General features: G+C 41.9%; 1 protein-coding gene across 3 annotated transcripts in view; it reads left to right on the forward strand.

Moving 5' to 3' along the window:
• JAKMIP2 (janus kinase and microtubule interacting protein 2) overlaps positions 1 to 13,599 on the forward strand; it is a 115,811-nt gene that overhangs the window by 68,878 nt on the left and 33,334 nt on the right. For 2 of the 3 annotated variants that reach the window (XM_083182004.1, XM_083182006.1), the window contains exons 5-6: positions 1,117 to 1,332; positions 12,623 to 12,721. In XM_083182004.1, coding sequence (XP_083038130.1) covers positions 1,117 to 1,332; positions 12,623 to 12,721 — 315 coding nt within the window. The remainder of the gene's footprint in view (positions 1 to 1,116; positions 1,333 to 12,622; positions 12,722 to 13,599) is intronic. The other variant, XM_083182005.1, reaches the window with a different exon arrangement.

Below are 13,599 nucleotides of genomic sequence, written 5' to 3' on the forward strand. Positions count from 1 at the left end.
TGATTGCGGACTAGGGGTACAAATTGTTGTTACTGTGGCATTTAACCCTTTGAGTGCCAAAGCTGCTGTGAGAGATCTTTAAAATATCTGCTAAAAATGCCAGCATCGCTCACAACGACTGTTCTTTTGGTATAAATAATCAAAAATCTAGCCGAGTCAATTAATTGAAGTTTAGTTAAATATGGCACCCATAAAAAGAACAGTCGCTGAGAGCGACGCTGGCATTTTTAGTGGATATTTTGAGGATCTCTCACGGCAACATTGGCACTCAAAGGGTTAAAAGACAGCAGTGGCGCACTCTGCCCAGCCAAATCCCATATTTTGCACAAAACTGTTCACAACCCTTTGGGAGTACGAAACGTTTCATATAAAACAGGGCTGCCGTTAACTGCAACTGTTGCTGTGCTGATTTGGTCGAGTGCAGACATCCGCCCATAACTGAATCCCCCTTAGTGTACTTGGGTGCCGGAGCTTCATTGCGCTCCCCCCGCTGTGCAGTCAGGATTCCGATGTCACGCTAATGACTGTCGGAATCCCGACTGTCGGTGTGTTATACCACACCCGTGTACTTTGTCCCTGCATTGTGTACTTTTTTAATTGATTTGTCAAACTTTATTTGCTTATAGTATAGTAGATACTTAGGATTAGGTTTTTTTTGTACAGCAATGGAATTGGTATAAAGTCACATACAGTATTAAACGCATGTCACTTAAATGCATGGTGCCTGTTACTCATATCGGAACTATCCTTTGCTGTTTTACCCTAGATTGTGTACTTTTGAAATGAATTTTGCTACTTTGTCCTATGTTGTGCTACTTTTATTACATTTTAAGATTAATAAAAGGAAGAGGACAGCATCAACAGTGATTGCTGTTACAAATGCGTTCTAGGCACCTTGGCTTTGTGTGATTCTATTGTAATTAATGGCGCTCAGTAATACTGCCACATATTGTTGCTTGTTTGCCTATACCACACTCAATTTAAAGTATACTAGAGCTGTCTTTATAACATATTTCATATTAAATTAGTCATCAACAGGATGATTTAGTTGATACATTTGTAGTAAAGTTCTCTATAAAGGTCCTAATACATGTTTTCTTTTGGACTGTTCTTCAGATGGATGAGATAAAGGCAAAGGATAGGACCATTTTCTCTCTAGAAAAAGAATTGGAGACACAAATCAGTTCCCTCCAGAAGCTCCAGTTGCAGAAGGAAGCATTGGATGATCAGTTATTTCTCGTGAAAGAAGCTGAGTGTAACATTGGAAGTCCCAAGCGTGAAATCCCGGGAAGGGCAGGAGATGGATCAGAGCACTGTGGAAGTCCAGTAAGAGTAATGTGCAAACACGCTTTTTAATAGACTATACACTGTATAAATTGTATATAGGCCATACACTGTATATACACAGATAGGCTATATCTGTGTATATTTAATTATTTTCTAACTGCGGTCCTCTTTAAATAGTGTATACATTTCAGATTGCTACTCCTTGCCTCTCACTGTCTGTTTGGGTTGGTTACGCTGGAAGGCTGGTATGGTGATGGCTGGTCCTTCCTAATCATGATCCCCAGCATCCTGACAAGTGACTTGCATGTGCGAGGCAGCCTCAGCAGTTCCTTTGCAACATCTGTGCAATCTATCATTTAAATTTGCTTTAAGAGACAGTCAGATCTAGCACTATTTGCTAGGTGATTGCACAATGTGTGTTTAGTCTTGCAGCTGACTACATTGTTCCGGCTGATCTTACTTGGGCACCAGACCTCTGCTATGGATTTGACCACTCTGCTGTTTGATCCTTAGTAATCTGGCCATATTATTTTAAAGACCTCTGGATCAGACATTACTATACTATTGCTACATCCCGTTGATACTGTCACTAGGCGGCACATGTACTAAAATCCAGACAAACAGTAACCCGCTACTCTTTGTACTGTCAATAGGCCGCACATGTACTAAAATCCAGACAAACAGTAACCCGCTACTCTTTGTACTGTCATTGTTCTATTCTAAGCATTCCACTTCTAATAATTCAGCTTCATATTACCAACATTATTTGCTTTACTCATTGGGACCTTTCCCTGAACCTATTGGGTATTAACTATGCCATATTCTTGTGATACAATCTCCTAGCTCCAAATAATGTACTCTGCAGGATCATTGGCTCAGAATGCTGACTCCACATGTTCATTATGTGCAAGAAACACATCCTGCCAGGGCCCCACCACCTTCCCCTCCCTAATGACAGTGTCAATTAATTCTGGTTCTTGGGAAAATATCTTTAGATTGTGCAACTTCTACCAAGTTTACTGTGTGTGCATTTGAGTCCTCAATCAGTGCACTGGACCAGAGAGTAGCTGACAGAAAGAAGAGACAGATGTCTTACCATGAGGCTGGAGAATGTCTGCTTAGAAAGGCAATTCTGGTTCTATTATGTTTGTGTATTTATTTATTTATTATGGTATGTTTCATTTTTTCCTGACCACTTATTTGTATTGTTTAAATGTTTGATACAGCCTATACTCAACACCATATATAGTGTTAAATATTAATACTGTATTCCATACAGTATCCAGTGTATAAAAAGGAATACTAAACAGGTTGAAAGCAACATTCTCCTTTGGTGGCGCTGGGCACCTTGATTTTCATAATTATACCTAAATTCTACCAAGTTCATTGGTTTGCAGTGGAGCAGACAATTGCATCAATATACAAAAAGGATGAAATAGTCCCAAGGCGCAAAGCCGGAATCCTGCATCCGTGCACTGGAAAAGAGGTTCACCAGAAGCCTCTTATAGACAAGATTGCAGAGAGAAGAACCAGTATGTGATGGGCGCTGGATTCCTGTTCACTTCAGTAGTATCTCATATGTGGGAGATATATGAAAAAATGTAAACATACATAAATTAGTAATGTATGTGTATTTAGTTAACTCAAAAAGAGAGAGAGATTCCCAAATGAATATCGTACCCTCACTCACACAGAGTATTGGGTGTACAGGCACATCAAGGTATCTTTAAACTTCATAGACCACCTCCGTGTAAGATAGAGTGACAAAACAATGAGGTCGTACCGTACTCACATGTACGATCACAGTTGTAAGCGCGTAAGGGTATCTTTTGGAATCCCACAAACGATAATGGGAGGTGACGTCAAATGTCTCCAACCGTCCCAGATCATCAAAAAAAGAAAGAAACGTTCTCTCTTATTTAACCCCTTCCCGACATTTGACGTACATTTACTTTATGGCCGGGATGTACTTCCCGACACATGGCATAAATGTACGTCATGCCATTTAACTGTCACCGCGTCTATAGACGCGGTGACAGTTTAAACATGTCTGCTGTCCCTGACAGCAGACATGTCCCTGCATGCCCAGGGGGGGCTGCGATGCCGCCCCCCCGTCGGCGATCGCTGTGATTGGCTGTTCAGTGTGAACAGCCAATTACAGCGTTTTCTGTGTCACCGGCGAATAACGTTCGCCGGTGACACAGGGATCGGTGGTGATTGGTGCTGTAAAGTACAGCACCAATCACCACGGGGTGTAAGGGTGACACTGGTGTCACCCCACCTCACCCAACCCGCCCCCAAAGGCCGTGATTGGTCCGTCGGTCCGACGAACCAATCACAGCCATGGAGGGGGGTTTAAACTAACGGTGACTGCACTGCAGACGCCATTCCGGTCTGGAATTGCGTGCAGTGCGGTCACCGTGCCAATCTGCCGTTTTACTGACCTGATCCTTGCAAAATACTTACCTGATCACAGCTTGTAGCGTTCCTGGAGCTTGTGACTTCCTGTGTTGTGCTGTGCTGTGTTGTGCTGCTGTGCTGCTGCAGTGTGTTCCAGTTATAGATAGAGAGAGATAGAGAGAGAGAGATAGAGAGAGATAGAGAGGGCTAGTGACAGAGAGTGCTACATTTTGTGCTGCTGCAGTGTGATAGAGTTATAGATAGAGAGATAGAGAGAGATAGAGAGATAGTGACAGATTGTGCTATATATTTTTTATATATATACAGCTGTACTGCGTGTGCAACTGACTGCTGCCCCCCCTTTTGTGCTGATCAGTATAAATTAACTGATCAGCAACTTTTTGGGGGCACAGGGTTTTTTTTTATATATATACCAGTGCTGCTGCAGTGTCATAGAGTGGTAGATAGTGAGAGATAGAGAGATAGAGAGAGATAGTGATAGAAAGTGCTATATTTTGTGTCTGCTGCCCCCTTTTTGTGCACCCCCAGCAACTTTTTGGGGGTGCAGGGGTTATTTTTTATATATATAACTGTTGCACTGTCAGTTGCACCAAAGGTTGTGCACCTGCTGCCCCTCACTGGTAATCAGTGTCGCATCACTGATCACCTTTTTTTTTTTTTTTGAGGGTGCTGTGGGGTCTTTTTTTATTTTTTTTTGCTCAAATTTTTTTTGATCAAATTCCTGTTGCCTTTGAGCGCTGTTCAGTGACGGACGTTACTGACCAACATCTGTGCTCAATTTTTGGCGCAGGACCTTTTTTTTTTTTTTTTTTTTTTTTTCCTGCACTACATACACACTACACACTACATACTACATTGAAATAAAGTTTGTACCCCCCCCTACACTATACACGTGTTGAAACATTTCACTACCAGAAACACAAAAATAAAAATGGCATCCCAAATGTCATCCCAAATGTCATCCCAAATGTCATCCCAGTCATCCAGAAGAATGTATTCAGCGGAGGAGGCATATGCCATGCTTGCCTCTGACTCTGACACAGCCAGTGAGGCAAGCGGGGAATTTGAAGGATTCATCTTAAGCTCCTCTTCCTCCTCTAGTGATGAGGGACCCCCTCAAAGACGCCCCCGTAGAGCAGCTGAGACCCCCCCCCCCCAATAATTGATCTCGTATGGACCCCACCACCAGACAATTTTGAGCCCCAGGTTCCTGAGTTTTTGGCCATCCCAGGAATCCAATTTGATTCAACAGGTCTCAGAGAAATTGACTTTTTCAAATTATTTTTCTCTGATGATTTTATAAATTTAATGGTGGACCAAACTAACTTATATGCCCAGCAGTTTATTGCTCAAAACCCCACGTCATCATTTGCTAGGTGGACCCCTGTAGATGCAGTAGAGATGATGACGTTTTGGGGTCTGGTGTTTCATATGGGCATAGTAAAAAAGCCAGAAATTAGGCAATATTGGAGTACAGATGTTCTGTACAGCACCCCACTTTACCGTATGGCCATGACCCGGAATCGTTTTGAGTTAATCCTTAAATTTTTGCATTACAACGATAATGCACAGTGCCCACCCAGAGATGATCCCACCTTTGACTGGCTATTCAAAGTCAGGCCGGTCATTGATCACTTCAGTGCCAAATTTGAAGAGATGTACATCCCAGATAAATTCATTTGCATAGACGAGTCCCTTATACATTTTAAAGGAAGGGTTAAATTCCGCCAGTACCTTCCCAGTAAGAGGGCAAGGTATGGCATAAAAATGTATAAGCTGTGTGAAAGCACCTCAGGGTACACCCACAGGTTTAGGGTATATGAAGGGAAGGATTCAAGAATTGAACCGCCAGAATGCCCCCCCTCCCTCGTAGGTGTTAGTGGAAAAATTGTCTGGGATTTAGTGCACCCCTTCCTGGATAAAGGTTATCACCTCTATGTGGATAACTTTTACACCAGCATCCCCCTGTTTAAGGCCCTTGGTTCAAGAGGTACAGCAGCTTGCGGTACTGTGCGCAAGAACCAAAGAGGCCTCCCAAAAACGCACATTGCCCAAGTAATGAGAAGGGGTGAAAGCAGGGGAATATGCACCGAAAATATGTTGTTGGTCAAATATAAGGACAAGAGGGATGTCCTTATACTGACAACAATTCACGGAGACAGTACCACCTCCGTCCCTGTACGAGGTACCAGTACCCACACCTCAAAACCTAATTGTATCCTGGATTACAATAGGTACATGGGCGGAGTGGATCTTTCAGATCAGGTACTGAAGCCGTACAGTGCCCTGCGGAAAACAAAAATCTGGTACAAGAAGCTGGCCGTGTATATCATCTAGATGGCACTGTATAACGCTTACGTGCTATTCCGTTCTACCAGCCAGAGGGGGACATTTATGCACTTTCAAGAGGAAGTCATAAAGGGCCTAATATTTGGGAACCAGCAGGCAGAGGGCCCCAGTACTTCTAGTACTGGCCCCCGTATTGTACCAGGGCAGCATTTTCCTGATGAAATCCCCTCCACTGGAAAAAAGGGCAGGACACAAAAAAGGTGCAAAGTTTGCTATAAAAAGGGAATAAGAAAGCAAACTATTTTCCAGTGTGACACTTGCCCCGACAAACCCGGCCTATGTATAAAGGAGTGTTTTAAAATATACCACACATCTATGGATTATTAGGTTCATCATTTTACCGTGCTTCGGGGGTCTTGCTAATGCCACATAGCACCCACCATTCATTCCACCAGAATCTGAGCCGCAAAATCCAAAAATCACTCCTTCCCTTCTGAGTCCTGCCATGCACCCAACTGGTATTTTTTGGTCACATGTGAGGCATTGCCGTACTCGGGAGAAATTGGGGCATAGATTTTGGGGTGCTTTTTCTCCTTCATACCTTATGAAAATGAAAAATTTTGAGCCAGAACTGCATTTTTGTGTAAAAAAATGTAATTTTTCATTTTCACTGCCCAGTTGTATCAAAATTGGTGAAACCCCTGGGGGTTTGAAATGTACACTATACCCCTAGATGAATTCCCTGAGGGGTGTAGTTTGCAAAATGGGGTCACTTGTGGGGGGGTTCCACTGTATTGGTGCTTCGGGGGTCTTGCTAATGCGACATAGCACCCACCAAAATTCCACCAGAATCTGAGCTGCAAAATCCAAATATCACTCCTTCCCTTCTGAGTCCTGCCATTTTTTGGTCACACATGAAGCATTGCCGTACTCGGGAGAAATTTGGGCACAGATTTTGGGGTGCTTTTTCTCCTTCATACCTTATGAAAATGAAAAATTTTGAGCCAGAACTGCATTTTTGTGTAAAAAAATGTAACTTTTCATTTTCACTGCCCAGTTGTATCAAAATTGGTGAAACCCCTGGGGGTTTGAAATGTACACTATACCCCTAGATGAATTCCCTGAGGGGTGTAGTTTACAAAATGGGGTCACTTGTGGGGGGGTTCCACTGTATTGGTGCTTCGGGGGTCTTGCTAATGCGACATAGCACCCACCAAAATTCCACCAGAATCTGAGCTGCAAAATCCAAATATCACTCCTTCCCTTCTGAGTCCTGCCATTTTTTGGTCACACATGAAGCATTGCCGTACTCGGGAGAAATTGGGGCACAGATTTTGGGGTGCTTTTTCTCCTTCATACCTTATGAAAATGAAAAATTTTGAGCCAGAACTGCATTTTTGTGTAAAAAAATGTAACTTTTCATTTTCACTGCCCAGTTCTATCAAAATTGGTGAAACCCCTGGGGGTTTGAAATGTACACTATACCCCTAGATGAATTCCCTGAGGGGTGTAGTTTGCAAAATGGGGTCACTTGTGGGGGGGTTCCACTGTATTGGTGCTTTGGGGGTCTTGCTAATGCGACATAGCACCCACCAAAATTCCACCAGAATCTGAGCTGCAAAATCCAAAAATCACTCCTTCCCTTCTGAGTCCTGCCATGCACCCAACTGGTATTTTTTGGTCACATGTGAGGCATTGCCGTACTCGGGAGAAATTGGGGCACAGATTTTGGGGTGCTTTTTCTCCTTCATACCTTATGAAAATGAAAAATATTGAGCCAGAACTGCATTTTTGTGTAAAAAAATGTAACTTTTCATTTTCACTGCCCAGTTGTATCAAAATTGGTGAAACCCCTGGGGGTTTGAAATGTACACTATACCCCTAGATGAATTCCCTGAGGGGTGTAGTTTGCAAAATGGGGTCACTTGTGGGGGGGTTCCACTGTATTGGTGCTTTGGGGGTCTTGCTAATGCGACATAGCACCCACCAAAATTCCACCAGAATCTGAGCTGCAAAATCCAAAAATCACTCCTTCCCTTCTGAGTCCTGCCATGCACCCAACTGGTATTTTCTGGTCACATGTGAGGCATTGCCGTACTCGGGAGAAATTGGGGCACAGATTTTGGGGTGCTTTTTCTCCTTCATACCTTATGAAAATGAAAAATATTGAGCCAGAACTGCATTTTTGTGTAAAAAAATGTAACTTTTCATTTTCACTGCCCAGTTGTATCAAAATTGGTGAAACCCCTGGGGGTTTGAAATGTACACTATACCCCTAGATGAATTCCCTGAGGGGTGTAGTTTGCAAAATGGGGTCACTTGTGGGGGGGTTCCACTGTATTGGTGCTTTGGGGGTCTTGCTAATGCGACATAGCACCCACCAAAATTCCACCAGAATCTGAGCTGCAAAATCCAAAAATTACTCCTTCCCTTCTGAGTCCTGCCATGCACCCAACTGGTATTTTTTGGTCACATGTGAGGCATTGCCGTACTCGGGAGAAATCGGGGCACAGATTTTGGGGTGCTTTGTCTCCTTCATTCCTTGTGAAAATGAAAAATTTTGAGCCAGAACTGCATTTTTGTGTAAAAAATGTAATTTTTCAGTTGCACAGCCCAGTTGTATCAAAATTGGTGAAACCCCTGGGGGTTTGAAATGTACACTATACCCCTAGATGAATTCCCTGAGGGGTGTAGTTTGCAAAATGGGGTCACTTGTGGGGGGGTTCCACTGTATTGGTGCTTCGGGGGTCTTGCTAATGCGACATAGCACCCACCAACATTCCACCAGAATCTGAGCTGCAAAATCCAAAAATCACTCCTTCCCTTCTGAGTCCTGCCATGCACCCAACTGGTATTTTTTGGTCACATGTGAGGCATTGCCGTACTCGGGAGAAATTGGGGCACAGATTTTGGGGTGCTTTTTCTCCTTCATACCTTATGAAAATGAAAAATTTTGAGCCAGAACTGCATTTTTGTGTAAAAAAATGTAACTTTTCATTTTCACTGCCCAGTTGTATCAAAATTGGTGAAACCCCTGGGGGTTTGAAATGTACACTATACCCCTAGATGAATTCCCTGAGGGGTGTAGTTTGCAAAATGGGGTCACTTGTGGGGGGGTTCCACTGTATTGGTGCTTTGGGGGTCTTGCTAATGCGACATAGCACCCACCAAAATTCCACCAGAATCTGAGCTGCAAAATCCAAAAATCACTCCTTCCCTTCTGAGTCCTGCCATGCACCCAACTGGTATTTTTTGGTCACATGTGAGGCATTGCCGTACTCGGGAGAAATCGGGGCACAGATTTTGGGGTGCTTTGTCTCCTTCATTCCTTGTGAAAATGAAAAATTTTGAGCCAGAACTGCATTTTTGTGTAAAAAATGTAATTTTTCAGTTGCACAGCCCAGTTGTATCAAAATTGGTGAAACCCCTGGGGGTTTGAAATGTACACTATACCCCTAGATGAATTCCCTGAGGGGTGTAGTTTGCAAAATGGGGTCACTTGTGGGGGGGTTCCACTGTATTGGTGCTTTTAGGGGTCTTGCTAATGCGACATAGCACCCACCAACATTCCACCAGAATCTGAGCTGCAAAATCCAAAAATCACTCCTTCCCTTCTGAGTCCTGCCATGCACCCAACTGGTATTTTTTGGTCACATGTGAGGCATTGCCGTACTCAGGAGAAATTGGGGCACAGATTTCGGGGTGCTTTGTCTCCTTCATTCCTTGTGAAAATGACAAATTTGGAGCCAGAACTGCATTTTTGTGTAAAAAAATTAATTTTTCATTTTCACTGCCCAGTTGTACCACAATTGGTGAAACCCCTGGGGGTTTGAAATGTACACTATACCCCTAGATGAATTCCCTGAGGGGTGTAGTTTGCAAAATGGGGTCACTTGTGGGGGGATTCCTAACTTTTAGCATCTTATGGTGCCTAGAAACCTACATGGTGCCTAAATAATAATCTCATAAAAAGGAGGCTCCAAAATCAAGTAGGTGCTCCTTCTATTATGAAGCCTGTGGTTTGGTCAACGTGCACACTAGGGCCACATATAGGATATTTATGAAAACAAAAGAATTGGGGGAATCAATTTTTAGTCACATTTCTCTAGTAAAATGTACTGTGTTCCTTAGAAAAATGTATTAAAATTGCAAATCTGCAAAAAAAATGAAATTTTGAAATTTCACCTACACTTTGTTTTAATTCCTGTGAAACACCTAAAGGGTTAACAAACTTCCAAAATGCTGTTTTGAATACTGTGAGGGGTGCAGTTTTTAAAATGGCATCATTTATGGGGGTGTCTCACATACAAGTCCCTCAAAGTCACATCAGAACTGAACTGGTCCCTAAAAAAATCAGTGTTTGAAATTTTCTTGAAAATTTGAAAATTTGCTATTCATATTGTAAGCCTCCTAGTGTCCAAAAAAATTAAAAGGAAGTTGAAATAATGATGGAAACATAAAGTAGACATATGGTCTATGTTAGTTATTAACTATTTTGAGTGGTATGATTATTTGTCTCACAAGCAGAAAATTTAACATTTTGCAAATTGCTAAATTTTCCATTTTTTCCGACATTTTGGTATTTTTCACAAAAAAACACAGACTGTATCGACGAAAATTTACCACTAACTTGAAGTACAATGTGTCACGAAAAAACAATCTCAAAATCACTGGGATAAGTAAAAGCAAAAAAAAGTTATCCCCACTTAAGTGATACATGTCAGATTTGAAAAAAAGGGCTCTGTCAGGAAGGCAAAAACATGCTGTGTCAGGAAGGGGTTAAAGGTATTATTGTGGATAAAACATAGATGATGTGCAGGGTGCAACCTGTACCCAATAGATGTTACAAGACAATAAAGGAATCGTACAGTACCTGAACAGGCAGAGTATGTCCATCCACTGCCAATCAGGTCTTTCCAGGGTTACAGGTATATTCACTGTACAGCTCCTCCCCACCAACGCGTTTCGACAGGTGAACTGTCTTTCTCAAGGCTAGACTTTCTCAACCACTAGAGCCGTGGTTTTTCATATTGACCTGTTGGTGACGGGAATACACGAATGTAGATGATACAGATGTACCCCAAAGAAACCCTTATGTGAACATAGGGCCCATATAGGAGGTCAGTAAATATTCCTTTTATAGGACTATCCAGTGTGGAATTATTGAACAGAGGAGAGGAGAGGAAATTTTCCCAAAGATACCTTTATGTGAAAATAGGGACCTATTGCAAGGTCAGTTAAAATCTTAAAGGAACACATACAGAAGTAGACAATAATTTGAAACAAACAGAAGATTTTGAAAACCCACCGAGAGCTCACAGCAAAAGGAGATCCGTTGATTATATGTATATTCAGGATAGCGCTGAATTCTGGTTCCATTTCTTTGGGCAGATGTTGGTTTGGGAGTCTGGTGGCCCTCGGAAACACACACAGCTGCATTCCTAGGTGCAGCTTATTCCCCCAAATCTTTCTTCTTCTTTTTTGTATATAAATGTTTTGCTACTGCACATATGCAAATATCCTCAAAAACCCTTACTGTGCATGCGTGAACTGCATTTGTGAATGTGCACACAGTTGCTTGTTTAATTATAAGTACAGTACGTGAGTGCTAACCAAATATATACGCTTACAGACACTGTGTTGTGGGTGTGTGATAGGATTGTCATGAGCGTGCTTGCACAGGCAGCTCAGACCTGTCTTGCAGTTCCACTGTTACAGTGGCCATATTTGTTGAGAGTAACAGAGTTCTATCTGTGTGGACAGCGATGTTGTAGTGTGCACATCCTATCTGCACAATTCTCACATAAATAAGGAAAGGCCCTAGACTGCACATCCTAAGTACATGTAATGAGATGGGCTACTCTGATGAGACTTTTAGTGCCACACACAAAGAGAAAGAAAGCAGGTGCACTATTCAAACATTACTAATTACAGTTGTAATACATTTTACAATTAATCTTGGCCAAGGTTATGTGCTTGCTTAACCGCAACGTCCAGGTAACCTCACCATAGGGTAAGTCCCTAACATTTCAAGACCCTCCTGAGCCAGACCACCCAAAAGCAGCCCACTAGAGACAGAAAATGTGTGCTATTCTCCAATAAGTATAGTATTATAATAAATCTTATTGCAGCCACCATTTTGTCTCCTTTGTAACCAGAAGTAATGGATGGTGACAATTATATTCCATTTCTAGGGATTTACATATTGACAATAGTAACTTTATGTGACGTGTGTGCTATTATCTCAGTTGATTCCTAACAGTATACCAACAGCTATGAGGGGGATGCTCCAACATCCACGTCCCCTTACCGCCGCCCATCGTCGGCTACCGCAAACATAATTATCGCATATGATCGAACATATGAGATAATTATGACAAAAGACAGCGCTTGCGTTAAGAGCTGTCTCTTGCGGTGACCCGGCGATGAGCGGCGGATCATACATTACCAGGGAAGTCCAGGAATAGAGCATTCTGTCCCTCCTGGAGAGGGTCATGTTGGGAGGTTTGGTAAAAGTAACGTCTATCAACCAGTGTAATTGTAATGACCATGATTTGAATATTATAATCAAATGTATAAAAATAAAAATAAAATATATCAATAATAAAAAACTGTCTGATTGTAGGATTTAAGAAGGAATCAGAGAAGGATGGCGGAGTTAAATGCCACAATCCGGAAACTGGAGGACAGAAATACTCTGCTTGTGGATGAGAGAAATGAACTGGTAATGTGTGTTACTGATCTATTTCATAACCACTGGTACTGTAGTTTATACATTGCCAGGGACCGAGTACTGAAAACTTTGCTCATTATGAGAAATTTTATTGACAGCTATCTTTCTGGTTAATTTAATTCTAAAAAAACAGTTCTATTGCAACTGCCCATGGCTAAAATAAGTCATACCTCCCAACCACCCCAGTCTCATGGGAGGTTGGTTGCTGGGCAGAGCAGTGGGCAAATACTGAATAGGAGTACTTGAGTCCCTGGCCCTTACAGAAATGGGGCCCGAGTGGCAGCTTTGCGGTTAGTACCGGGCTGCCAGCCAGTGAATCAAACTTTTCAAGAAGTGCCTAGCGCTATATACTCGCCTTCCCTTTTCAGATGTACACCAAAGCAGTAGTTTACATTCAAGTTGGATGAACATTATTTGAAACACTCATTTGTGTATGAGACATTCTAAAGCTACCAATTTCACTGGCTTGGCTGGAAATTATTTATTATTATATATTTATTTATTTAGTAACTTTTTTTTTACTTTATGAAGTATAAATAAATTGTATTCTACTGTATATTATTACTGCATATATTATATTAGTTATGATAAAAAATAAAGACTATTCTGAAAATCCATTAAAATGTTTTTTTATGTATTATGCACTTTTGCTAAAAATATAAACTGTTACTATTGTTCCAGCCTAGATTAGAAGGGTGTGGTATGTTCCACCCTAGATTAGAAGGGTGTGGTATGTTCCACCCTAGATTAGAAGGGTGTGGTATGTTCCACCCTAGATTAGAAGGGTGTGGTAGGTTCCACCCTAGATTAGAAGGGTGTGGTATGTTCCACCCTAGATTAGAAGGGTGTGGTATGTTCCACCCTAGATT

Source organism: Crinia signifera, chromosome 4, assembly GCF_055691185.1.
Source record: "Crinia signifera chromosome 4, ASM5569118v1, whole genome shotgun sequence".
Taxonomy (NCBI): domain Eukaryota; kingdom Metazoa; phylum Chordata; class Amphibia; order Anura; family Myobatrachidae; genus Crinia; species Crinia signifera.